Source organism: Chelonoidis abingdonii, chromosome 4, assembly GCF_003597395.2.
Source record: "Chelonoidis abingdonii isolate Lonesome George chromosome 4, CheloAbing_2.0, whole genome shotgun sequence".
NCBI lineage: Eukaryota > Metazoa > Chordata > Testudines > Testudinidae > Chelonoidis > Chelonoidis abingdonii.
The window spans coordinates 89603516-89629623 of record NC_133772.1 but is presented as its reverse complement, the minus strand read 5'-3'; the positions used below and the strand labels follow the sequence as shown (position 1 = coordinate 89629623).

The following is a 26108-nucleotide window of genomic DNA, read 5'->3' as shown; positions in this document are numbered from 1 at the left end:
AACCTCCTGTTGAGGTTCTGGCTGCACTTTTCGCCACACCTGTTTATATTTGCATACCCTGTCCAAGGCCCCACCAAGTCGTGAGACCTCCTCATCAGCCTCGTCCTGACCCTGGCCAAAGTGGCCATCTTCAACACCAGGAGGAGGATGTTAGACAAAGAAGTGCTCTACAACTGTGGGGCCTATTTCTGCTCTTCTTCAATTGGTTCCCGGGTCCAGTGGTCCCTCCCCCGCACTGCCCTGACCCTCAGGATCCAGGGTCCAGGATCGGGTGATGCCAGCCGGCCAGTCCAGCAGAGCCCAGGGTTGGCGTTGGGGTTGCCGTCTGGCCCCACAGGGTCTAGGGCTGCCAACTTTCTATTCGCACAAAACTGAACACCCTTGACCCGCCCCTTCTCCAAGGCCCTGCCCCCTATTCACTCCATCTCCCTCCCTCTGTCACTTGTGCTCCCCCCTCACTCACTTGCTCATTTTCACTGGGCGGGTTCAGGGGGGATGAGGGCTCTGGCTGGGGATGAGGGGTTTGGGGTGCAGGAGTATGCTCCGGGCTGGGACCGAGGGCAGGAGGGTGGGCAGGGGGGTTGGGTTTGGGGGGGGCAGGCTCTGGGCAGCACTTACCTGAAGCAGCTCCCAGAAGCAGTGGCATGTTCCCCTCCAGCTCCTATGTGGAGTTGCAGCCAGGGGGCTCCGCATGCTGCCACATCTGCAGGTGCCACAGCTCCCATTGGCCATGGTTCCCGGCCAATGGGAGCTGTGGGGGCAGCTTACGGAGCCCCCTCACTGCCCCTACAATGGAGGGGGGACATGCCAGCTGCTTCCTGGGAGCTGCATGGGCTATCAGGGAGCATGCCAGCCACGCTACATGTTCTGCCAATCGGACAGTAAACGACCTGGTCAGTGATGCTGACTGGAGCCACCACGATCCCTTTTTGACCTGGTGTTCTGGGTGAAAACTGGACACCTGGTTACCCTACTCGGGGTCTGTGGTTTGGGTTTGCTGCCCAGTGTCCAGGGCCCCCAGCTGGCCCAGCAGGGTCTGGGATCTGCCCCATGGGGCAGGAGTTGGGGCTGCTGATGGGCCCCGCAAGGTCTGGGGTTGCAGGCTGGCCCCCTGGGATCCTCGGATGCCAGCCAGGCCTGCAGGGTCTGGGGCTGCTGCCTGGCCCCACAGGACTGCCACCTGGCCTCATCCAACGGGGTCCATGGTCTCTGCTTCGCCTCCCGCTACCCCCTAACCAGGGCTTCACTCCATAGAGGGGTCTGTGGGCATGAGGTGCTGGCCATAGGGGTCTATGGAGGGGGAGAGAGAGGGGGTTGGGGAAGGGGGCTCGCTGTGGTTCTCAACCTGCTGCCCAGGTAACATTGATAAATAGGTTGAGAACCGCTTATGTGTGGAGTTGTGCTCTTAAGATGCTTTACATCACCACATGCACCAGCACTAATAATTCAAACCTTAGCAGAATAGGAACTAAAATAAGTCACTAGCCAACCCCCCACCTCACTTGAAGTGAGAGTGTGAACAATATGTCAAAGCTATGTGCCCACGTTGTCCAAATAAACACGGCTCATAGTCTGCACATCTGCATGGCCCAGTGCAGGCTGCCTAATTTGGATCCAGGTCCTCAGAGGTAAAGGATGCTGCACACCAACTTAGAGCTCCTCCTTTTCCTCCTCCCCTCATAGATGAATGGACAGGGAGAGGCCAGGAATAGATAAGAGTTTTGGTTCTGTGCCCCTCACCTCTGGCCATTTGTCATACTTTTTATTTTAAGTCACTGCTTGGGAAAAATGTTAGTACTTTTTACCTGCTGAATAAGAGTCTTTTGGAGTAAAGCATTGAATAAAGTGCAATGGCCTAGTGAAAAACTTAATGCATAAACAAACATTGTACAGCATTTTGTGTTTTATATTGGCTCTACTTACATTTGCTATGAGCACTCTCTAAAGTATTTGTTACAATATCTGATTTTAAGACTGGGAAGGAATGAAATTCTGTATCACAACTGGCGTTGGAGTGGGAAAAAAGTGAAAAATCTACTTTTACTTCAGTCTTTCCCAGTGGGCTGGCAGTCAAAAGCACAAAACAGGTTCTTGAAGGAGGCTATTAAGAATTCAGACAATTGAAAGATGCCATAATTTTACCACTGGGTGACTTTATTCAAATAGAAGCAGGAAAAATTTTTTAATTTAAACTTTTTACTAGCAACTGAACAAGAAGTTCAAAATGAATCGATTAAAAAAATCTGAGGTTTCATTAGAACACAGTTTGCAGTTAACAACAATTAAAGGAAGACAGAATTTCCATTGATTTCCTTTGCTAGATTGACCCAAGTTTTGTATCTGTATTTTATTATTAAAGCACACAGAACCCTTTGAGCATGGGTGCTGACAAATTTGAAGTATTAGCATATAGCTGCAGTAATGGTTTACCAGATGACATTCAGATTTTTCCTACCATACGATCCCTTTCCTAGGCTTTCATCCCATGGTGGTAGTTGCCATATAAAAACCTAAGACAGGTGGACTTCATTGTTATACATTATTTGCCTGTTGCAAAGGGGTGAATGCATCTCCCCTCAAACAGCCTCAGAAATTGTCATCTAAACACAGCTTCTAAAGTAGGGGTAGGCAACCTATGGCACACGTGCCGAAGGCGGCACGTGAGCTGATTTTCAGTGGCACTCACACTGCCCGGGGCCTGGCCACCGGTCCGGCGGACTCTGCATTTTAATTTAATTTTAAATGAAGCTTCTTAAACATTTTAAAAATCTTATTTACTTTACATACAACATTAGTTTAGTTATATATTATAGACCTATAGAAAGAGACCTTCTAAAAACGTTAAAATGTATAACTGGCACGTGAAACCTTAAATTAGAGTGAATAAATGAAGACTCGGCACACCACTTCTGAAAGGTTGCTGACCCCTGTTCTAAAGTTTTTAACTTTGCATGATTATTTGGCTAGCATCACACACAAGTATACATCATTTTTAGGAGGTCATTCATTTTAGTTCCACAGTTACTTACATTCCATTCAAATCTGGTGCCCCCCTCCCTTTTATTATTTAAAATTATTTGCATAATAAATAAAGAATCCTGAAACTGAGGGTATAGACAGAGCTGTGGACAGTAAATTGAACCCCACAGTATTTTGAGGTTCTTGAATCAATTGTTTTTGGCAGTTGATGGGGAGCTCTGCAAGAATCTAGCAACACCTGAAAGTTTAATATGAGTAGGAAATATTCCTCTCTCTCTTTCCATGGTGACAGCTAAAAGCATTGCAGAAACGATTCTTGTCACTTCATGGAATGATTCCATGTTCTTACACTTCTGTATTATGATTCCACAGAGTGCCACTCACAACAATAATGGCAAGCTGTGTGCATTTAAGCTTTCACAACTGTATACAATGGAATCAACAGCACCTTTCTTTTAGAACTTAGAGGTAAAATAAGACATTGGGTGGATACATTGTGTGGGGTGGGGGGACAGGGTGAATATACTAATGGTTCATCTGTGGAGATTTGGGATCAAAGTGCAGCTTATGCAATAGGTGGATACAAATCCAGTTGTATCTCATCTTGGTCCCTGGTAGACATTAGTCATCATCACACAATTTCCCATGACAGGTGGGAATAAGGAGTATACCAGACATTAGCCAGCACTATTATTTCCTCACATTCATGAGCATTCAATTTAAACAAAAGCCTTCTATAGGCCTGGTAGAACCAGGTAGATTGATCCACCCAAGTTCAATTTGTTAAAACAGTGACAGTTCTATTCTTTTCCAAGTGCTGTGTCTTTTCCCAATGCTTGAGCATTCCCTTCTCCCATACTCATTTCACTTGCTCACTGTCCATCTGGACTCCAAGGCAATAGGGTGCTATGACAGGGAAGAGTCTGTCTCATCCAGAAAATTGAAGAGTGCGTGCTCTCTTGTGCTGCTGCTCTTACTTTTTGGAAAAAAGCTTTTGAAAGACATTCTTATCTTTCTTGTGTTTCTCCTTCCTGCCCTCAATCGCTAGATCTTCCTTCATCTGGGTCAGTGGATTTGCTAAGCATTTGGTCTGCACACTCTGATCCTCAGCCTTGGCTCCTGAAAAAGAATTAGTGCTGTATTCATTTTCTTGGGATAGGGAACACTGAAATATGGGATCCCCCTCAGATGTGCATGTCAAGGAGGCTCTCGTTAGGTCTCCCTACAACAGGCTAACCCAAGTCATTTCATAGCGTTAGCATCCACACCTTAATTCTCAGTTGCCATAGTCCTTCTTCCCTGCTGTTGATTGGTAGGAGCTACGGTGATGTAACACTGAATTCCAGAGGGCCCTGGGAGAGGGAGGTGATGCTAGCATGGTACACATACCACTACCCAAAAGTCTAGTGTCCTCTTCATGATGCTTCACAGTGCCAGATGCCATAGGTAAAACTCCTCCTTGGACAACGGCTTGTGCCATCAGCCCAAGAAGCAACATATTTAACTTTTATTCACAGTCCTGGAAAGGATAAAGATTTCCCATGGCAGTGCCCTCTGGTAAAAAGAGCTGGCGCCTCATGATATGGTTGCAGGCTTTTCATGGTATTGCTTTAGTATCATGTAGCTGCTTTGCTGGGTGCACTGTGGAGCATGGAAGAAAAGCTAACAATTTGTGTATGTTTGACACACTTCTCACTTGTAGAAATGTAAGAACTGTGAGCAAGACCAACAAGCAGTGCAATGAGAACATGAAAGGACTTTGTACAGACACTATTATTGGAGGTGTCTTTTTCAGCTCTCATCACCCCTCAAGGACTCCTAGTATGTTTCCTAGTCAATCTAGGTTCTCACCAGGATGATGTGAATGTAGAATCACTCCAGCTTTGTAAACTCTCCCAGGGGAGATTTCAGGCACCTGGATTTCCTTTGTGAGCTCCTGCGTTCAGTGTTTACAATGATAGTCTTTGTTTAGTGGTGTCTCAAACTATCTAGGGGGAAGTTTGCTATATGTAAGTTTTCTGTGTAATCTTAGTCAGAGAGCAGAGATAGTAAGGAACTAGAAACAAAAAACTAGTTTGGATATGTTGTAAACATTAAAGATTGGGGACACTCTGCAACTATTGCTGATAGTGACAATTGTAACTAGGTTACCTCTGTAACAATAAGGGTCTAGAGACTTCAGTGTGAGAACAGATTTAAAACCCCAAAATAAACAGTTCAATCAATTGATTGCATGCAATGGTGTTGTATTAATATATATATATCAAGCATAGTCTTTTACGAAAGCTTGCAATGTTCAAAACAATCATTATGAGATACACCTGCAGGCTATGATTATGAATTTATGTATTTGTATATATAGAAAACAACGTTGCAACTTCAGCTCCACTTCAAAGCAGGGCAGTGAGTAGTCAGGAAGGTAGGAACACCTCCCAAAGTGTCTACACGAAACCAGCTTCAAGTAACTATCCATTTTCCAGCCCAGGAAGGGACACCGGAGGCCCATTACAGTGAATGGAAAGACATAGAGACAACTTGAGACTGAAAAGAAAACCCCCACCTTTGGAAAACGAGAAAGACGGTAGTTTTTCCCACTTTGAGTATTTATAGTGACTGAAGGAAAAAAACCAGGAAACCCTTTTAAAATGCAAAGGGTTGAACTGAAGACCATCCAGAACTCGGGGGACAGTCTCGAGGTGGGAGGCTGTCTATGAATGCTGGATCCCTCCTAAAGCTTGGGATACTGTTTTAAGGCAGTAAGTAACTCTTAGTAGAAAAGAGATTTTATTTAATATGAATGTGTAAAGTGTGAGGTTTATTAGGTCACACTCCTCTATGTGAATATGCACGACTGCTCCATGAGTGTTCAGATGGGTTGCCCACAGTTCACACCTGACCACTCAATCCCATTCATTTGGCAGAGGGGACTCGGTGTTCAGATAAACACTGAAAAGCATGTGGCATTTGTGTGTCCAAACCAATACTGAAGAAGAAAGAAAAGAATAAATGGACAGAATAAACCCTTCTCACATCATCTTTATGGATTCCCCTGTTCTCTTCCTCATTCACTGAACAGTCAATGCTACTCACTGGTATGATAAAATACTCTCTTATGTTTAGATAACACCTTTCCTCCAGAAGGATCCCGCAGTACTTCACTAACATTTCAGCTATAGTGGAAGTGGGAAATATCAGCTGCTTTAAAAAAATGCACAGTAACACTATACAACCTCAATTTGACCTCCGATGTGTACGCATTATGATATGCTATTTAATTACGCAATCACACACTTTTTCTTTTTCCACTGGACCTCTGCCTCATTTGGTGCCCAGGATGGACAGTGCTCAGATACTGAACACCTATCTGATACTTTGCTTTCCCTTCTTTGTTCAGTATGTGCCCTCAGGTCTTATACACTGCACCCTGTTCACACCCAGCTCTGGAGACAGAATCATCACTTTTCTCATAGGCTTTTCTGTGAGGGTCATCACTACAGTATCTGAGTGCCTCGTAAACATTAACATTACCAGAAACAAACATGAATGAATTTATTTTCACAACAGCCCTCGGAGGTGAGGGATTATCATTCCTGTTTTTACAGATGGGAAACTGAGGCACAGAACCACTATGGTCAAACATGAGCACTGTCCACTGAATGAAGCAGGGATCCCGTGGAAAAAAATTGTATGTCATCATGTAATTAAAGGCTGTCATGACGCATATGCACCAGACAGCTGAATTAAGGTTGCACATGAAACCTGAATTCTGGCATTTCCTAATTTTTGAGTACTTGACACTGAAAGCCTCACCTTCTTTTGACATAGATTTGTGTGTGTTTAATCTATATACAGATACAGATATATCATGAGAGACTGAGAGAGACTGAGAACAAGCACCCTGTATTTCATAATCCCAATAAAGAAAAAACTACTGCAGGAGTGAAACCAGAAAACAGGCAGATCTATGGCACATGAAGTATAATGATCAACTAAAATAAGCTCCTGGGGAAAGTCACTAAGTCAAAATGTATTTGTAAATTTCCAGAGAAAGTGAAAAAGCAGAGGGATTAAGACATAGCAGGTTTCCTCTTTCTACATTTTGAAACACGATTTCTCAATCTCAGTACTGTGCTTTTCACACAGATCAAGGCAAAGTTTCTTATTACCCATGTCTGCAGGGTTCTGGACAGAGGTGAAGCTTGGTGTCTTCATAATCCCATGTGTGTCTCCCTCTGCTTCCCTGGGAATGTTTGCAGATTCTGTCTCTTGCCTGACTTTGAAAGAAGGAGTTCTCCTATCAACAAATAGCATCACAGAATCTCAGTGACATTTCAGACATGAATTAAATCAGTAAGTAAAAATAAGTATTCGGGAACAATTCAGTCATGCAACCATTTCAAAAGCAAAAGAACCACTGGACAGAAAAGATGTGTTGTATATACATATGTGCATTAATATAGCCAGTCTGCAATATAGAATAGGAGTAACTTTGCAAAATGCACCTACCCACTCACCTCTGGTGAATTACTTTATTTGAAGGACAAATAAAATATTAGTAATTATTTTATCGTCATTTATCACAATGGTATAATGGAGGTAAACAGATTTTGTGACTGGACTGGAAATATTCTGGACAATTTTCAAGTTTGATACTTGTCACTAGGTTTGTGTTATGTCTTTTGGTCAAATAGTCAGTTTCCTATTTATCCAAATGGGAACAACATGAGTAAATCTGTGTTTGTACACAGCTGGTACTCGTTGACAAAATCTATATAGAGAAGAAGGATGGTCTTGTGCTTCAGTCACTGGATTCAGGAGACCTGCAATCATTTCCTAGCTCTGCAATAGACTTCCTGTGTGATCTAGGGGAAGTCACAATCTCTCTGTGCCTCAGTGCCTCACTAGTCAAAAGGAGGAGAATAATTCTTCCTTACTCCATGGGGGATTGGCAAGAATAAATTCCTAAATATTTGTTGAGTTACTCTTGTGATGGTAAGGACACCCTCTTCAATTCTCTGGTAAACTCAGTGAAATCTCTAGCAATTCTAACGTTGCAGTTCTAATCACATTAACAGGCATGAGGTAGTGAGTTCTTCTGCAAAACACAAGGAGTCGGATGGGACAATCAAACTGGTCTTTTTGGTTTCCATGATACCGTGTGTGCTATAGCATTCCAGGAGCCAATGGGTTTTCACAGGTCTATGGCTCACACAGCTGATGAACACGGATCTTTCCAGTACAGTAGACTAGACAATATGGGGCTGTTTTCACGTCATAACTGGTAGGATTTCTGCACGCTCCATTTGCAGCAGAAATGGATTTACAGATTTTTCTACCACAGAGACACAAACAGTATGTTCAAATGCTGCATTTGGATACTCAGATTCACACTTGAATATGTAAAGAGGCCATTGTGTGCCAAGTTTTAGTTCATCACCCAAGGGGAGGATCTGGATGACTTCGTTAAGGACCCCTATTGGAAAATTGCATTTAGCATGTTGTAACTGTCAAAATGAACTGAATCAGAGAAGTTACTGCATAATATAGTCCTGGGGGCTGTGTGCTACTGAAATACTGAAAACTAAGCAGGTCTTTTTAATACCAAGCCTGTCTATATGGCATCATCCTGTCTTTGAGCACTGCCTAGCTACTGGCAAGAATGAAATCAGACCAGCTCGGCAGAATACAGTCCCCACCTGAGTAGCAAGCCTCTGCTGGTTTGTCTTTCAGCAGGCCCGCCACCTGGGAAGTTCCAAGGTCTGGTCTGAGGACTCTCTGTATTTGGAGCGACTGGTTGTGCCATCAATTTAGAAGCATAACTGTTACTGTGGCCTGCAGGGTCAAAGAAAATACAGGAAATATGTTTGAATCAGAGCTAGAGGCAGAGTCAGTCATTCCTATATCCACTGTGTATTTCTTTGAGCTGCAGGTATCACTGCATTCCTGTCCTTTTTCTTTATGTCACAGAAGCCATCACTGCTTACTGAGCTTTTCAGAATAAGGATTGGATGCACAAGGGAGCAACCAAGAGCCACGGGCTCTGTCTACATGAAGGCTGGAAAAAATGTAAGAAGCCATTGCGCATTCCTCCCCAGCCAGTATCTTGACTCAAGCCACACTACAACAAAGAGGCTGCTTTCAATGCCACTCTGGGGACTCTACCCTGAGGTGCCCCAGGGTATGTCTACACTGCAATTAAAAACCCATGGCTGGCCCGTGCCAGCTGATGCAGGCTTGCAGGGTTTGGGCTAAGGGGCTATTTAATTGCAATGCAAGTGATCAGGCTCAGGCTGCAGCCAGGGCTTTGGACCCTGAGAGGTGGGAGGGTCCCAGAGCTCAGGCTGCAGCCTGACCCGGAATGTCAACACCACAATTAAACACCACCTTAGCCTGAGCCCCATGAGCCCAAGTCAGCTGGCACGGGACAGACATGGGTGTCCAATTGCAGTGTAGACGTACCCTTCACGTCAGGTATCAAGTGCCTTGGTGTGTACTGTTCTGTATCGGTAACACACACCAGCAGGGATCCTAGAAATCTTTGCCACGGAAAAATGCGAAAAAACATGGAATTTGCATTTTTACAGAGAATCTTTAGTTTTTATATTTTGTGAAAAAATAAAAACATATATTAACTATTAACTACATTTTACTAAACGTACCAGTATCACTTATTCAATGCATGCAACCTCACACTCTTGTGGTTGATTTTTGAATGCATTTTACATTTGTATAGCTAAACACACTTCAATAAACTGCATCTGGTGTACAGAGGGAAGTTACCAATGGCATAGCGGGGTTCTTGTTTTCATGCATCTCAGATTTCATGTCAGCCTCCAGACATGAATCACTAAAGTTTGAAAAGATGCCAAAACTTGTAAAAATAACCGTTAAAGACCATGTCACTTGGCAAGGACAAATTTCATGCTGATGGTAATGTGCTGTTCTATACTGTATGCAGCAAGGCTGCAGATTATGTTCAAAAGCAGACAATTGTAGAATACATGGAAAGCATTAAACTTTAACTGAATGCAAAGAAATGAAAACAAGAGGCTGAAACAGTAGGGCCATCGACAATAGTAAACAATGCACTCTGACTGGATCATTCTGTTAATTTTATTTTGTAATAATAACTGATGGCCCTGGTAGGCTCTGAACTTGCTTAAAAATTGAAAATATAGCAATAAAACATTGTGTTTAACTGATACCTATATATATTGTGGCTCGGGAAGTTCAGTGTTTCATTTTAATTGTGGAAAATCATGGATTCTTATATTTGTTTTAAATCACAGACTTTTTAAAAAAATCACAGAAAACTAGGCTCCCCGCAGATGAGACACTCAAACACATTTAAAGGAAGAGCACCGCACAAGGGACAGCTTGTGATTTCAACATCCTTTAGTTCCTCACCCCTCCTGTCATCATCACTAAACTAAACAATTACCCCTTAAAAATGAATGATGATCTACCTATATCACTCCTAAGCGCTTGTATCCATTCATCCATCAGCTTCTGAGAACGTGCTGCAAAGTAGTATTCTGCCCCATCACTCAACCTGTAAACAGCAGGGATAGGAAGAAGGGCATTCAAATTAGTCTAAAAGTCTACCTTATTGTCCTACTGAGAAAGGCAGAAACTGCAGTATCTGCAAATTCCTACACAGACAGCACTCTTCAGCTTTGCTATACCACAACATTTTTTGAGGTAGGCTTGGATAAGTATGGCTATGAGTAGTTGCAACATTGCAGAGCAGCCAGATCTGTTTTGCTAGCAGTTCTATGCGTATGATTTACCGTAAACTAAATGTGTTCTCTTTCCTGGCATAGTCAGTCAGCCTCTCACACTTGGCACCAGCAACACTGATTGATGGGATTGTGGTTACGTTCTGAAGGAGGAAAAGATTACAATGAATGTCCTAATTGCCCTTCCTTTTAGGATTCAATCTCATCCACACACTGTGAGCACACACTGATACCATCATTCATACTATTCCTAACGTTGGCAGTAGGCCCCCTGGTAGGAAGAACTATACAAGATCCATCCTTCATAGGGTTTGAAGAACTGGTACTTCATTGTGTATTGAAGGCATTAATCAAACAAGAGAATGTTCAATAAATCTCAAAAGTCCTTTTCTCTACTTTATAGCTAGAAGCTGCACCAATCAGACTAAGTTTCGACCAACTGATGCATGAAAGAAATTAATCCCCTTCTAATCCTATGTTTTCTTTCTAAAGAAATTGGGAGATTAGAATGGAAAAACAGGGAACAAATCTGAAACCACCTTTGGAGATTACCTGACAGATTCAAGAAACAAATTACCTTGGACGCTTCTGTTTCATCACTGTAGAAGTCAAGTTTTTGTTTGTTGAGTTTTACATAATAGGAATTCCAAGACCTGGAGTGTGGCTACATGAATAAAGAGGACAATAAAATGTAATCACAACAATATCTGTAGTTACATCAATAACATCCATTTCTATATGCAGCTTCTAGCCATGCAGCTTGGGGCTGGGACCTCATCAGCTCTCACAAGCCGAGAATGGTCAATCTAGGCTATTTCTAAGGAAACCCAATGCACTGTAAGAATTGGTTTTAGTGATTCCATCAGTGGAGCCACATAAATCAGTGCTGAACTAATGACACAGCCTGGTGGAAGCAGGCACTAAACAGTTGGTTCCTTCTGTCTTTTAGGAAGGCTATAAACCCAGCATTCTATTTCTGCTTGTTGAAGATGCCATTTCACTTTATCTAATTGGAGAGTTGGCTCTAGTGCGCTATCCATATTCCAGTTTTGGTCATTATAAGCTGCCTAAAGTTTCAGTGTAATGTGGATATCGAATTCTTCCCCACTTACAGGGCACTGTTTTAAAAGCAGCTGCTACTTTCCACCCCAGAAGGTGGTTGTATGTCAGCAACAGGTGACACGTTTGTGAAATGTTATGGGATCCTTCTGGATGGAAGGTGCTGTCTAAATGTAAGATGATATTCCTTTATTGTGCCAAGAGTTGTCTTGTAAATGAGAGAGGAAGGGGGAATTGTTAAGGAAGATGTGAGGAGAATTTAAGTTATGAATGTATTCTATTTCTTTTTTTTGTGTGGGTAGGTGAGATGAGAATTCACTAACATAGTTAACGTAACTTGGGGTTTCACCTGTGTATCCTTAACAGGGTGATAGTAGATTCTATTTTGCATAGGAAATAAAGAGCAGTGTGGATTTGCTTAGGTCAGGTTAAAAGTTTCAGATAAAGAATTATTTCCAGGGATCAGTCTAAGAGTTCTGTCTATGTCCAAGGCTCACACAGACTCTGTTAGCAAAAATCTATGCACTAGTAGATAGTGACTGAGAAAACCTGCACAGAAATTTCCCAGCTGTGGTAAATATACCACCGCTACTTCACTGATGCAAGCCCTGCCCTGGAAGTGGAATTCTATTTTAGGGTAAGAGGGGAATTCAATCTTTAATTTCATTCAGACTTGGACATGCTGAAACTATCCCACCAATGTACTACCCAACCATCAACTGGAAGAAACACCCTCTTCTAATATGAGCAGAAATTAATATCCAAGCTCATTAAATAAGAGGCTTTTTCTGCCATCAGGGCTTCACTCTTTTTGAAGGGGATTTTAGTCTACATGTTCATTTAGTCCCAGGTTCCCGTAAGTGCCCCATCAATGGGAACTAAGCCTGAACTGGAAGATCCCTCAGATAAGTGAATTCAGACATCTTGTTCATTCCAGGCCTCATCTAATACCCACTGAAATCAAGGGAGTCCTTTCACTGGCTTCTGTGGGAACTGTATCAAGACCTCGGTTCTGAAAGCCTCACCAGTGAAGGTTCACTGCCCCGACCCCCACCAAGTCAGGTTCTGTAGCTATTTGGTCATAATGTAAGGCATGGTGGCTGAACATGAAGTGAGTGCATCTGATTCTACCTGCTTCCGTCCTGGAAGAAGCTGGTCCCTTTTTTCTAGTAACCCCTCCATGTTCTGGTGACTTACAGAAACCTGAAACACACAAGGACATTACCGTTTCACTTTGAAGAAGTCTTTTCAAAACTTCAGAAGCAACTGTGAGATAGATACCAAACAGGCCATTGTTTTCCCTTTAGCCTTTGCCTTTTCTATAGTATTTTATAATACATATGCAATACATTATTTTAATATATTTCTATAACAATTTATTATGCTATTCTGGCATGTGTGGGGATCAATGTCATTAACACTACCATTCCACTTGTTTACCAATAAAATACTATTAAGAGATCCTTAAAAATCCTCATATGGTCCCTCTCAATGTATACCTATATCCACTAGTACTGGTCTGACCAGTTACTGTAGATCATCAGTGTAATTTTACAATAAACTTTAACTAGTTAACGTACTTCTCTAAATAGACTGTTTTGTCAATATATCCTCTCATGCATGAGTCCCTCCATTCTATTGATCATTCCTGCTGCTTTATTTTGCACTGTCTGACTTCTATGGTTACATTTCTGCATTCCAATGAGGTAACAAAACTGGGACACTGGATTCCAAATGTAATCTCAGTGTTTCTGTGACTATTATGCTGCTGCTTACTGATTTACATGCTATAACTCTCTTAAAACAAATCTAGCCAATATTCTATTAGCTTTCTTTATTGCTGTTGCAAAAAATAATCCTTTGTTTGATTGTTATATGGCAATTTGTGTCATAACATCATCATTTAGCATTCAGAAAAGGGTGCTGAATTGCACAGAGATTGATAATAGAGAAAAAAACAACCAGTATATTACAGGTGGTACAGGTAGCAACACCTACAGTTCAGGTTCCTCAACATTTTTTGTAATATTAACTTGTTTTAATGTGCTCATAACTTTGCCAAACTTTAATCACTCAGGTTGAAATTTTTGATTCTGGGTGGCTGCCTGAGGCTGACGCTTTTGGAAAAAATGTCAGTAAAACTGGTTTAGCTGTTCTCAAAATGAGGTATGTGAAAACTATATTGTTTTGCTCATTTTAAAAAAAGACTGGGAGATAGAGAAGAAGTTGAAGAAGGTGGCACGAGTGGAAAGATTGGGACAAAGAGCCAACGGAGAAAGGGGCAGGTAGAGAAACTAGGACTGTATCATAATTAGGCTTGAAAGGACTGGAATTTTAACAGTAAATGTCAATTTCACCATACAAGCACAACCCCCTCCCCCTAAAAAAAAATTCTATTGATAATCAAAACTTACAGATAGGCAAAGTAAGAAAAATGATGCTTAAGAACTTACTAGAGTTCATTTTAAGGATATTTATTTTGTATGTTTTGACATATGATGTGGACTATTTGTATTATAATGGTTATGAAGCTTTAACTTTTTGAATCTCAATGTCTACTGGCATTAAACAATTATTGTCTCACTCCCCATTGTCTAATCCCCCCATAACTTTTATTTATATACATTTTCAGTGGGAAGAAATCTAAAACAAATGCTTAAAAATAAGCATCAGTGTTATCCATCTAAATTATTTTAAAACCCCTCAGATTCTGCAAAGCCTAATAATAATGCATATGCACAAAGGAGCCAGATTAAGGTTGCACAGACAACCTTTATCTGATCTAGAGCTAATTGAAAATTTTCCAGAGAATCAGGTTTCCACTGGAAAATGCTGATTAGAGAAAATAGAAACATTGCAGGAGTCCATTGAGTTTGTCAAAATTTTTGATGGAAAGTTATTGAAATGATTCATTTCAACTTTATCATTTTGGGATGAAATGAGATTGAGAAAACTCAGAATTTCCCAAAGGAAGGAAATTCTGTTTTTCAGTCAGCTCTAATTCTGGCATTTATTAACAACTGAATGCTTAGTTTGTAAAGTTCTTTAAATGTATTTTTTAATGTATTAGGGCATTAGGATGACCAGATGTCTTGATTTTATAGGGACAGTCCTGATATTTGGGGCTGTGTCTTATATAGACGCCTACTACCCCTCGCCCCCATCCCGATTTTTCACACTTGCTGTTTGATCACCCTATAGGATATAAAACCTTTACTGTTCAAACTTGTTCTATCTGGCTGCATAATTAAATCAATAGTCTTTTTGTGAATCAGTCTCCTTCAATCTTACACAAAAAACCCACCTGTGTGCAGTCAAATCAGTAGCTACATGCAAAATATAAATTACTGAAGGCATAAGATTATCTAGTTTGGCACTCACTATTTACACAAGCAAATGAGAGGTTTAGTGAATGCAACTGCGCAAACGTGTTTTCAACAGCCAAAAATCTGGTCCTATTCATGTATATTTCATTAATTTTTCAATTAAGTTGGTCTACTTTAATGCTATTTGTTATTCATTAAAGTGAAGAGTGATATATGACAAGATATATTTTCTGGGACATAAATTCAATTAAAATATTGCTGGACAAGATTTAACCTAACAGTCTCATCATGGGGATTAGATATCATGCCAAGAACGTATAAAGAAAATATCAGTCAGAACAGACTTAGTGAAAGAGAGAGAATAGCACTCATTGCTATATTAGGTAGCAGTAATGTCTATAGAAGTGAGGCATTTAAAAAGGTTTCATAGACTGCAAGCACACAACTGCTTTATATCACTATCTTTCTGGATAATTTAGAAAGTATATAGCAAAGGCACATTAAGTGTTTCTTGCTGTTTGAGTCCACTAGGGATATATGTGTATATGGTCAATCTTGTAGTTATCTCACGCTCCTTATGTTGGCTAGTAAGATATAGATCTGGGTATTGCTTCAATGGGGTGGCTGTAGAGTTTCTGTGAATGCAGATGAACTTACCAAAAGGTCATTTTCTGACCTCTCAAGAGAGGAACTTGACTGTGGTGAATGTGGAGAAACATCTAATGAACTTTGGCTAGACCTAGGTGGAGTCTTCACAACTTTTATTTCCAGGTTAGAGATGGGGCAACTGCTAAGGTTTTTCTCATGGGATGATAAGAGGTCCTTGGAATATGATTCTGACAAACTAGTGGCACTTCGTCTGTTTACTGGACTGGAAGGAGAGCTGTGGCTTCCCAAGGATGTGACTTGCAGGCCCATCAGTTTTTGCGTAGGTTGAGTGTTAATCTCACTGAGCCTCCTCACACCTTTCGTTTCTCCATTGGTGTTGGGCAACATCTCTGGATTTTCCTCAGACCCAAATTGCTGGAATGCTTCTGTGGACTTTTGGACTGGAGAGGCAATAGTTTCAAGGGGACCCCTCAAGACGAGGCTGGATGAGGAGGATAGAGATGGCAATGGTCTGGTTCTCTTTAGCTCTATCAGTCTTGAGGATGGCATCCTTCTGTCTGAGGGCTTCCTTCTCAGAGATGGGACCCTAATGACTTTCCCTCTCTCCTTTTGCCCATTTTCCTCAGCATAAATCTGCTTCAGTATCTTCATTTCCCTCTGCAAGACACAAGGGTTACATCTATGACATAATCTATGAGTGCACATGTAAATTGAAGTTAGGATTACCTTCAGATGCATTTTCTATTGGCCTTTATAAAAATGGTATTGGTATTTATAAAAATGTATTTGACAGCACAGGGCCCAACTATGGATGGTACTATGGATTCCCAGCCCTGGGAACTCTAAACAGCTCTGGTGTCTGTAGTCGAATCTGTATTGTTGTCTTCTTCCCAAGGCCTCTTCCTATGATCACTGCCTTCCTTGTTGCCCTCCTGCTCTAGGCAGAGCACCAGCTTCCAGGTCTGCTCTCCCTGGAGTCTTCCTCAGTCAACCTAATCTTCTCTGAATTACAGTCTGCTCTTATTTTCCGGGCAGGTCTCCTCTTAGTCACCTGATCCTTTACCACTAATCTCCATGTTGGGAGGTGAGCTGAGTTTAGCACAGCAGCAGCAGAGCCCCAGCCTCCTAAAAAGGCCATCTCATTCCATGACAAACCCCTGCCTCACTTACTAATCCATCAGTCTTCTTCCCCCTCACCTTTGTCTTCCTGTTCAGCTGTACAAACTTGTCCTCTTGGGCTGCAAGCATCATCTCAAAGTCCCGGTGTTTCTTCAGTAGTTCCTCTACATCAGACACTGAATCCTGAGTGGAAAAAAAAAAAATCAACAATAGATACAGGAATCCTGTGAGACAAAAATAACTGTTCCTGAAAAGACTACGACTGAGATTTTCAAAACAAATAAGTACATTTAGCCACATAACTCCCTTTAAAATTAATGGGAGTTCGTTTCTAAATCCCCTAGCCGGCTTTCAAAATCTCATCCTACACTTCTAAAAAGAGTAGTCCATGGGCTGAATGTGGTACATGAAAATAAAGATTCAGTTGACAAGACTTCTTTCTCCCCAGCTGCTGGCTTTGTCAGCCACCAGCATCCTTTCTGGAACCCACCAGGATAGCCACTATGGGAATGCAGTATCTTTCACAGTGAGATGATCCTCTGTAAGAGTCACTAATTATTTAAAAATGTTACAGTTCATGTGAAAGTTCTCTCCCTCCTTCTCCTCTGTGCTGTGGAATAAAGGCCCTGCAATATCACCACTAGCATGGCTTGTATAAGGTATCATGATTTCCATGTGGTATCCTGGCTGCTACAGTATAACCAATGGCACCCAGGTTAAATGCTTGGATTAAAGTTTATGCCAGACACATGGTTTACTCCTGTCTTGCCCTCTGCCCATGATCACTGCAGGGATCTCACAACTGATCCTTTGTTGCCCCTGTGTTGGGCCTCCATAGCCAAGTGCATGCAGTGTTGTTCCACCCTCTCAGACACCATAATATGGTCATCAAACAGAAGAAAGCTGTTGAAGTTGGTGCAAGAACAAGGATTTCTAGGGCAAGCTGGAAAAGCCACGTAAACAAATCCCCTCACCCTCCAAGAGAGGAAAAATCACCCCTTCTCTTCAAATCAGGCTCTTTTCCTCATATGAAGGGGTAAGAACCTTCTTCCGGATCCCTGACTAGGCTAAGGAATGCAGAGGCGGCTCCAGGCCCCAGCGTGCCACGCGCGTGCTTGGGGCGGCAAGCTGCGGGGACGCTCTGCTGGCACTGCGAGGGCGGCAGGCAGGCTGCCTTCGGTGGCTTGCCTGCGGGAGGCCGGCCGAAGCGGCAGAACTGGCGGACCTTCCACAGGCAAACCGTCGGAGGCAGCCTGCCTGCCGTGCTTGGGGCGGCAAAATCCCTAGAGCCACCCCTGAAGGAATGGGAAGGAATTCTCCCCAATCTTTTGCCACAACAGGTCACTACCCCATTAACAACTTTTCCTGCCCCAACCTAAACCCTTTAAAAGGACATAGCACCTACCTTTTGAGAATCCCGAAGCTGCATTACTCATCCATCAATGTTTTGACTGTGATTAACGTAAAACACAATCTCTCAGGGGTGCGGTTACTTGAGATGGTGCATTTTAATAGTGTTATACTGTCCTTACTCACCCCATAGCTAGGATCTGAGAGAAAGCCCTCCTTGGCGGCCAGCCATGCCTCTGCTTGATCCAGCTCTCGCCGTAGTAATTGGATCTCCCAGTTTTCCTCATACAGCTCCTTCCTCAAATCCCAGCTCTCCTTCACCTTCTTCATCAGTTCTGACAACTCTGACAGTTTTTCCTCAATCTTGGAAAACAACATTTACAATATAGGGAGATAAAAGATTGACTTAGACTTTCATTTGACAGCCATCTACCTTGTAATTTGATCATGTGACCCATACATGACCTCCAGAGAACTTTGTGATCCCAAACTACTTTAGAAAGGAAGTCTGAGTCTGCCTTTTGCCTGCCTGAATTAATTTAGCCTCATACTATATTCTGTATCTGTATGCGTATTCCGTGTAGGTAGGACCAGTACTTTGCTATATGTTCTTCCAGGGCCACGCTTAACTCAGATGTTGCAGTTTGTAACTTATAATACTGAACTAATGGATACCCAAACAACAAGACAAATTCATCTGGCCATAGCATGACAACTCTGATTTATCTTTTAATACCAATGGAAAACTGTCTAGTCCTCTGTTTGCAACAGAAATGGGATCTTTCACAAATTCCAAACACTCTTTTAGCTTCATGATCTCCAGATCTAATTACAATCTCAAGACAAGCCTGGGGTCATTGTAATGGCCAAATTCTGAAGTTACTTAGATAACAGGATCTTAGAGTTTTTCAAAGTTACTTCTCGCCCTTTTCTCCTTTGTAAAACTCCTGAAGAATCATAGACTCATAAACTTTAAGGTCAGAAGGGATCATTATGATCATCTAGTCTGACCTCTTGCACAATTCAGGTCACAGAATCTCACCCACCCACTCCTGTAACAACTCCCTAACCTATGTCTGAGTTATTGAAGTCCTCAAATTGTGGTTTGAAGACCTCAAGCTGCAGAGAATCCTCCAGCAAGTGACCCGTGCCCCATGCTGCAGAGGAAGATGAAAAACCTCCAGGGACTCTGCCAATCTGCCATGGAGGAAAATTCCTTCCCGACCCCAAATATGGTGATCAGTTAAACCCTGAGCATGTGGGCAAGACTCACCAGCCAGCATCCAGGAAAGAATTCTCTGTAGTAACTCAGATCCCAATCACATGTTTTCTGAAGTGTGCAAAGACATCACCCCTCTCTGTATTTGCTCTGTATTGCATTGCATTCTATTTATCCTACTGTTTGTGCATTTAGACAATAAGATTTAAGGGATAGTGTTTGTGTGGCACATATTCCTCACTGTATAGTGTGATGTAGGCCTCCAGCACAGCATAAACAACCACCAGCAATATTTCAATCTAGGTATTGTTGTAATTTTACAGGTTAGATTCAGAGTCAATTTTGAAGGAGATAAGAACAACTCTAAATGGTGTTCCACTTATTCAGATCTCTATGCAAAATTTGTCTTCATATTTAATATTAAAGAACCTGGGTTTCCTATCTAGCTTCTCTGTTTTGAAGGACAGATATATGTGAAACCCCGAGAGGCATGAACTCTCTGAGGGCGCTGAAGTCTAGTTCCCTCCTGAACACTTACTGAATGTTCTTTATATATGATAGCATTTCTGGCAGTGATGCTTCACTTAGACTTTTATAATATTGTAATTAAGGTGTTTGCCCACTAAGTTTGTTTCCTTACCTGACTGTTTTTTTAAAATGTTTAACCCACCATCAGCATACCTCCATAGACATGAAGTGTCCATTCTTCACCAGGTTGTTCCCTGCCTGCTGCATATCTTCATATTTTAACCACTGCTTCTCTATTTCACGCTTATACTCTTCATGGTGCTTGATTAGCAGCTCAGCGCCAAGAACATCGCTTGCTAGTTCCTCAGATATCACCAGTGCATGCATCTCATTGGCCCAAACCCTACAGAAAGGAATCAAAAGGAGCCAGTGAACACAGAAAGCTGATGAGGATAAAAATGGAATGACCCACTAACACTCAGATACGCCCACAAGCTTATACATCCACATTGATATAGGCACAGATTTACAAGCCCTTATTTACATACAAGGGACACACATATGTGCATACTCTGGTAGATATCCACATCCATATGCACATTTACACACTCCAGGGACACATTCCAGTGCATAAACATACATTCAGACATACCCTTGCCCCATCAATAATTAAATTATTCTTATGGGACAAACATGATACACATTCAGATAGTTAGAGAAGGGAATCATGAAACTACATGCACTGAAGAATATCTCCTGTATATATTCACAGTGCTTTTATGCACTGGGCATTTATATGCATACTTAAAGTTTCACATTGTGTCATGCACAAGAATACTTAACACTCATACATGAAATCATATTCACTCACAAAGTTAGGCAAAAGCATGTACCTACAAGGCCACACCCTCAACTGGTATAAAACAAGGTAGCGCCATTGACTTCAATGGAGCCGATTTACAGCAGCTGAAGAGCTACCTCAGAGCAGGATATCCCCACCTACACACTCTTACACACAATATTCCTAAACCAAGAACACATTTGTATTCCTGGGAAAATGCTCAGAATACTTAATAGAGTTGGGCAAACATTTTCCATGGAAAATGCCATTTCACTGAAATAGAAACATTCTACAGGAAAGTGTAGATGTTGAAAAAAACCTGATTTGGAAAAAAAAAATCACTATGGAGTGTTTTGATTTTGAAATTTAGTTTATGATATCAAAAATTAAAAACGGTTGAAATTAAAATGGAATGTTTTGATTTAATCTGAAAGAAATGTTGCCATTGACCCAAAACAGAATTGTTTTCAGTTCATGGGAAATTTCAAAATTCAATGTTTTGTTCAGATTAGGAACAAAACCCAGTTTCAAAATAACGGAATTTCCTGCAAAATAGAAATTCCAGTACCCACACAGCTCTTTTATTTATGCAGAAGGGAAACCACAACAGGCACATGCAAGCAATATTATTCATATTATATCCTCCCTGCTCCCACACAAAATACTTCAACTTTTGTACATGCTTGAAATAGCTGTGTTAGAATTGCCTGTGAAATGGTTGTGCTGACTCTTGCACATGGGAGCAAAGGTGTCTGTACAGCTGCACAGGGATTGGAGTATTCAGGTGTGAGGAAAGGACTATGCCCTCATGTAGAATCAGCAATGTTTGGAAACCAGACCCCAAAGTACTGAACTACCCAAAGTGCTTGCTTTTCCAAGACACTAGAGGTATTATCTAAGTTGTCCAAAATGTGGTGGGTCTGTAACACTGTGCTGACATAGAGTGGTATGGTCCCATGTGCTAGACACATCCAATGTGTGATAGGCTCCAGAAACAACCCTATTAGTTTGAACCAAAGTATCTGTCTTCTCTACAGTGGGGTCAACTCTGGCCACTGCAGCTGAGAAGATGCTTTGCGTTATCATTTAAAGGGAGCTGTAAGGAAGCTGCAGAGAGACGGGGGCAGGGATGGCCGATGCCAAGTGTCTAATTTAGAAGACTGCATTGGCGAAAACAAAAATAAGGCCCCATTGCCAGAAAAAGGGCCCAACACATACATCAGCTCCCTGCAGTCATTGAAGTAGACCTGGACTTGTTCTGCCTGGCTCAGCCTCTCCTTCCTCTCCACAGACTTCATGGTCAGTTTCTCCCAGCATTCATCCACCTCTGTGAGTCTCTCCATTATGTTCTCCTTGGCCTGAGGGTAGAGCCGGCTGAGACGTCGAGCCTCCCCTTGGATCCTCTTCAGCTCTTTCGCGATGGCTGCAAGGTCTCTCTGGAACACAGAAGCAATTGATCACAAGATGAAATTGAGAGCATTAGGTTCTGCTTCAGCATTGACACTGCAGGGAAATAATCCTGAAAGCAGATCTCAGACTGTTCTTGACCTTTAGGCTCCTTCCACTCAATTGATCCCACAGAGTGAGAAACTAACTCATTACTTTGCCTGTTGCCACTTACCTTCCAGGATTCATCTACATTCACCATTGAACAAGCTTGTTCAGAGCCGTCATGGCGGACAGTGCAGTAAGGTAGAAGATACCTTGGGAGTCTCACTCCGTGGGCCAACAAAAACTGTGTTTCTAATATAAATGATGTATTTGGGGGGAGGTCAGGGAGGAGTCAGCTGTGTCAACTGGGGGAGGAGGTACTACCCTGTAATGCAGATCAGTGACACTAGGGCTGGCTTTGAAGAAAGTGGGAAGGAATCGGGCGAGGATTAGGAGAGAGAAATAGTCAGGAAAGTAAGGGTGCAGCAATTCCCAGCAGAACATCTGCCTTCTAAAATTTCATCTTTTAATTTTTGTTTTGAGAAAGTACCTAGAGGAAGTCCAGCATGTTCAGAACACACCCGATATTCCTTCCCTGCCTCCACAGCACCCCAGCTAGACTCTAAGGGATCATCTCAATTCTCCTGCTCTCTAAGTCCTTTTTTCACCTCTCTCTCATCTGGCCTAAACATCATAAACACCTACATCATAAACACCTATTGCCAGCCCACAGGGATTGTCTGCTCCCAATCCAGAGCCTGTGACACTATTTAAATTGAAAAATAAGGAATTTAGGCACAGCAAAATCTAGGCTCACCATGCTCCGTGACGCTAAGTATTACTTTCATAGGACTAGCAATTCCTGCTGGCCTAAGGAGCAAGAAGTCACATCCCAGAATTCAACATAGGCCCTTTGAATGGCAGCAAAACATCAGGCTCCGACGGCCTCTTTTCTAGCAATGGGCTGGCAGTCCCAGGAGCCACTGGTATTGCAGCTCTAGAGACTCCACATCCACTTCAAACTAAGGCTTTGAACTTATTTGAGCTTGGGTTGGAATTTAGTTTCAAAGCCTATTAAGTGAAGCGAAAAATACAGTAAGTAGAACTATGGAACTCCTTGCCAGAGGATGTTGTGAAGGCCAACGCTATAACAGGGTTCAAAAAAGAACTAGATAAGTTCATAGAGCAGTGGTTCCCAAACTTGTTCCGCCGTTTGTGCAGGGAAAGCCTCTGCCGGGCCGGGACAGTTTGTTTACCTGCTACATTTGCAGGTTCGGCTGATTGCGGCTCCCAGTGGCTGCGGTTTGTTGCTCCAGGCCAATCGGAGCTGCTGGAAGTGGCGGCCAGTATGTCTCTCGGCCCGCACCACTTCCAGCAGCTTCCATTGGCCTGGAGCAGTGAACCACAGCCACTGGGAGCCGCGATCAGCCAGACCTGCGGACGCAGCAGGCAAACAAGAAGGTCCGGCCCGCCAGGGGCTTTCCCTGCACAAGCAATGGAACAAGTCTGAGAAACACTGTCATAGAGGATAGGTCCATCAATGGCTATTAGCCAGGATGGGCAGGGATGGTGTCCCTAGCCTCTGTTTACCAGAAGCTGGGAATGGGCAACAGGGGAGGGATTGCTTGATGATTACCTGTTCTGTTCATTCTCTCTGGGGCACCTGGCATTGGCCACTGCTGGAAGACAGGATACTGGGCTGGATGGACCTTTGATCTGACCCAGTACGGCCGTTCTTATGTTCTTATATCACTCCTACACATGTCCTCCTTCTGCCTCTGTTCTAAAGAGGGGCTCTTGGACCTTTTCTTAGCTTCACAGAAGTAGCAAAAAGAGGTTGCAACACCTGATCAATTGTTCACTTTTCCTATAACAGACTGTGTGCTTTCTTCCATGCCACACCTTATGCATGGGACACCTTCCCTGAACTAATCTGCAACACTACTATGCTCTCCTCCTGCAAACCCCTCCTCAAGACCCATTCTTACTAGGTTGCCTTCATAAATATTCCAGCTGATAATGCTCGTTAGCACTGTTTATTTGATTGTATGTTTTATCCCTCTCCCCGCACACTTCAGATGTTGCAGAACCAGGCATTAGCCACTGTTGGAAGACAGGTTACTGGGCCAGATGGACCTCTTGTCTGATCCAGTATGGCCATTCTTATGTTCTTACTAATATTGTTTCATGCTGTTAAAAGTAGGATGAAAGGCCTCTTGCATGAGGCACCATAGACACTGCAGTAATGGATCAGACACATTTTCCATAGCTCTGTAAATAGAGCAGTCTGAGATGCCATTGAGTCAGGTGAGGGTCTCTTGGTTTTATTCATTTATGTTTTTCTCCCTGTGTGTTCAAGGCTGTCCAACTTACCTCCACTCCTTCATGCTGGCTGAGGAGGGTCTGCACACCTGGCAGGTCATATCCATAACCGTCTATGTCCACCACTGCCTCTTTCTCCTGCATCCAACCCTTTAGCTCATCCACATCATGGTCATACTGATGAACTTGCTGGGCAGCTCTCAGATTCTGAACAAAGAAATGGTTCACTAGTGGCATCATCCACTAGGCAAGGTGCCACTCTGCTCTGATGTTAAGGAGCCTAAAGTGACACACTGATGCAAAGTATGGTAACACTGGAGCTGCTGAGCTGTTCAGAGGCACATGGTTAAAAATACTATAATACATATTTACCTTTATTCCAAGATCAAAAACCTGTTTTTAAACAAACAGCTAAAGCTGCTAAGATATAATAATGTACTTAACTGCCACATCAGTTAAACCCATCTGCTTAACAAGGAAATTAATAGTTAAGGACATCATATATTTTACTTTGTGCACATACCAAGCACAAACATTGGGTCAAATCCTGGGGCCTGTTCTTTGTGTTACCATATTGATCTGAAGCTGCAGGAAGCTTCGGGAGACAGAATATATTGGAACTGGCCAGGAGATTGGACCTGAAACTTATCTTCTTACAAAAAGTGTTGAAGGATTTTAAGGACCACAAGTGATTAGTTTTCAGTTTTAAGCCTCATCTGAAAGATGTTCTATATGTAATAACTGGTAAATACCAAATCCATTTTCGTCAAGGATAATGCACAGGTCAGCAAAGGCTATAAGGCAATATTTGAATGAAAAAAGAGAGCTGTCTGCAACACCCTTTTTGCTATTACTACAAATGCATTCCAAGAACAGCAGTGGCACCTGCCTGATGAGTCAGAAAGGGAAGTAGGAACATTCAGAAGCTTTAGTGCTCAAAGTGCATTTTATTTAATTGTGTGCATCATACCTCTGTCCTCGTCTGGATGGCTTGGCATAGTCTCTCCCATGTGTCATTGACCTGATGGGTCCTCCTCTGGATATCTCCTATTTGGCTGTGGCACTCTTTCTCCAGGTGGGATGCTAATTCATTTATCGAGAAAACCTTAGTATGTCCCAGAGGTTTCACCTCCTTTATAAAATCTTCAAACTTTTTCTCCAGCACCTGCAGAAAAAGGATGGGGAGGCAGATTCAAATATAAAGAACTTCTACAAACCCATGCCAACAACCGTGAAGGAGGCAAAGGGAACCGATCACTTCTCTGCCATGTCCTATAGAACTTTCCTGGAGTGTAAATCTCTGAAAGTCAGATTTCCTCCACTCATCCCCAGAACAAAGCACCTCTTGCTGTGAGGAATCAACATCTTATGTCACACAGAGATCACCCATCTCCTTGATGGCCTGATATGTCAACCAAGAACAAGCCAAGAGCAGGAATGCAAATGCAAACAATTCAGACTCTTCCCACAAGCAATAGTTGTTGAAAGTATACATTCAGTGAAGCAAGTATAAATTACACCTCTCTGCACCAGCCTGGCACCATTGCGCCTTCAAATGAAATTAACTCTGGGGTAAGCAATTAGTGGTATGGATGCTCTATCTCAGGCTTTTTCGCTGAGGGTGCTACAGATTTATAACCAGAACC

The 26108-nt window shown here is 42.5% G+C and overlaps 1 protein-coding gene across 1 annotated transcript in view; it reads right to left on the bottom strand.

The window, feature by feature from the left end:
• Window positions 1-2133: 2133 nt before the first annotated feature.
• SPTBN5 (spectrin beta, non-erythrocytic 5) overlaps window positions 2134-26108 on the bottom strand; it is a 133569-nt gene continuing 109594 nt past the window's right edge. The window contains exons 50-63 of the mRNA XM_032793850.2: window positions 25433-25627; window positions 24514-24669; window positions 21928-22145; window positions 20082-20271; window positions 18368-18544; window positions 16910-17014; window positions 15761-16369; window positions 12909-12980; window positions 11296-11382; window positions 10770-10861; window positions 10446-10531; window positions 8676-8811; window positions 7146-7273; window positions 2134-4098 (exon numbers count right to left, since the gene is read on the bottom strand). Of these exons, the coding sequence (XP_032649741.2) occupies window positions 3953-4098; window positions 7146-7273; window positions 8676-8811; window positions 10446-10531; window positions 10770-10861; window positions 11296-11382; window positions 12909-12980; window positions 15761-16369; window positions 16910-17014; window positions 18368-18544; window positions 20082-20271; window positions 21928-22145; window positions 24514-24669; window positions 25433-25627 (2397 nt within the window). The 3' untranslated portion in view covers window positions 2134-3952. The remainder of the gene's footprint in view (window positions 4099-7145; window positions 7274-8675; window positions 8812-10445; window positions 10532-10769; window positions 10862-11295; window positions 11383-12908; window positions 12981-15760; window positions 16370-16909; window positions 17015-18367; window positions 18545-20081; window positions 20272-21927; window positions 22146-24513; window positions 24670-25432; window positions 25628-26108) is intronic.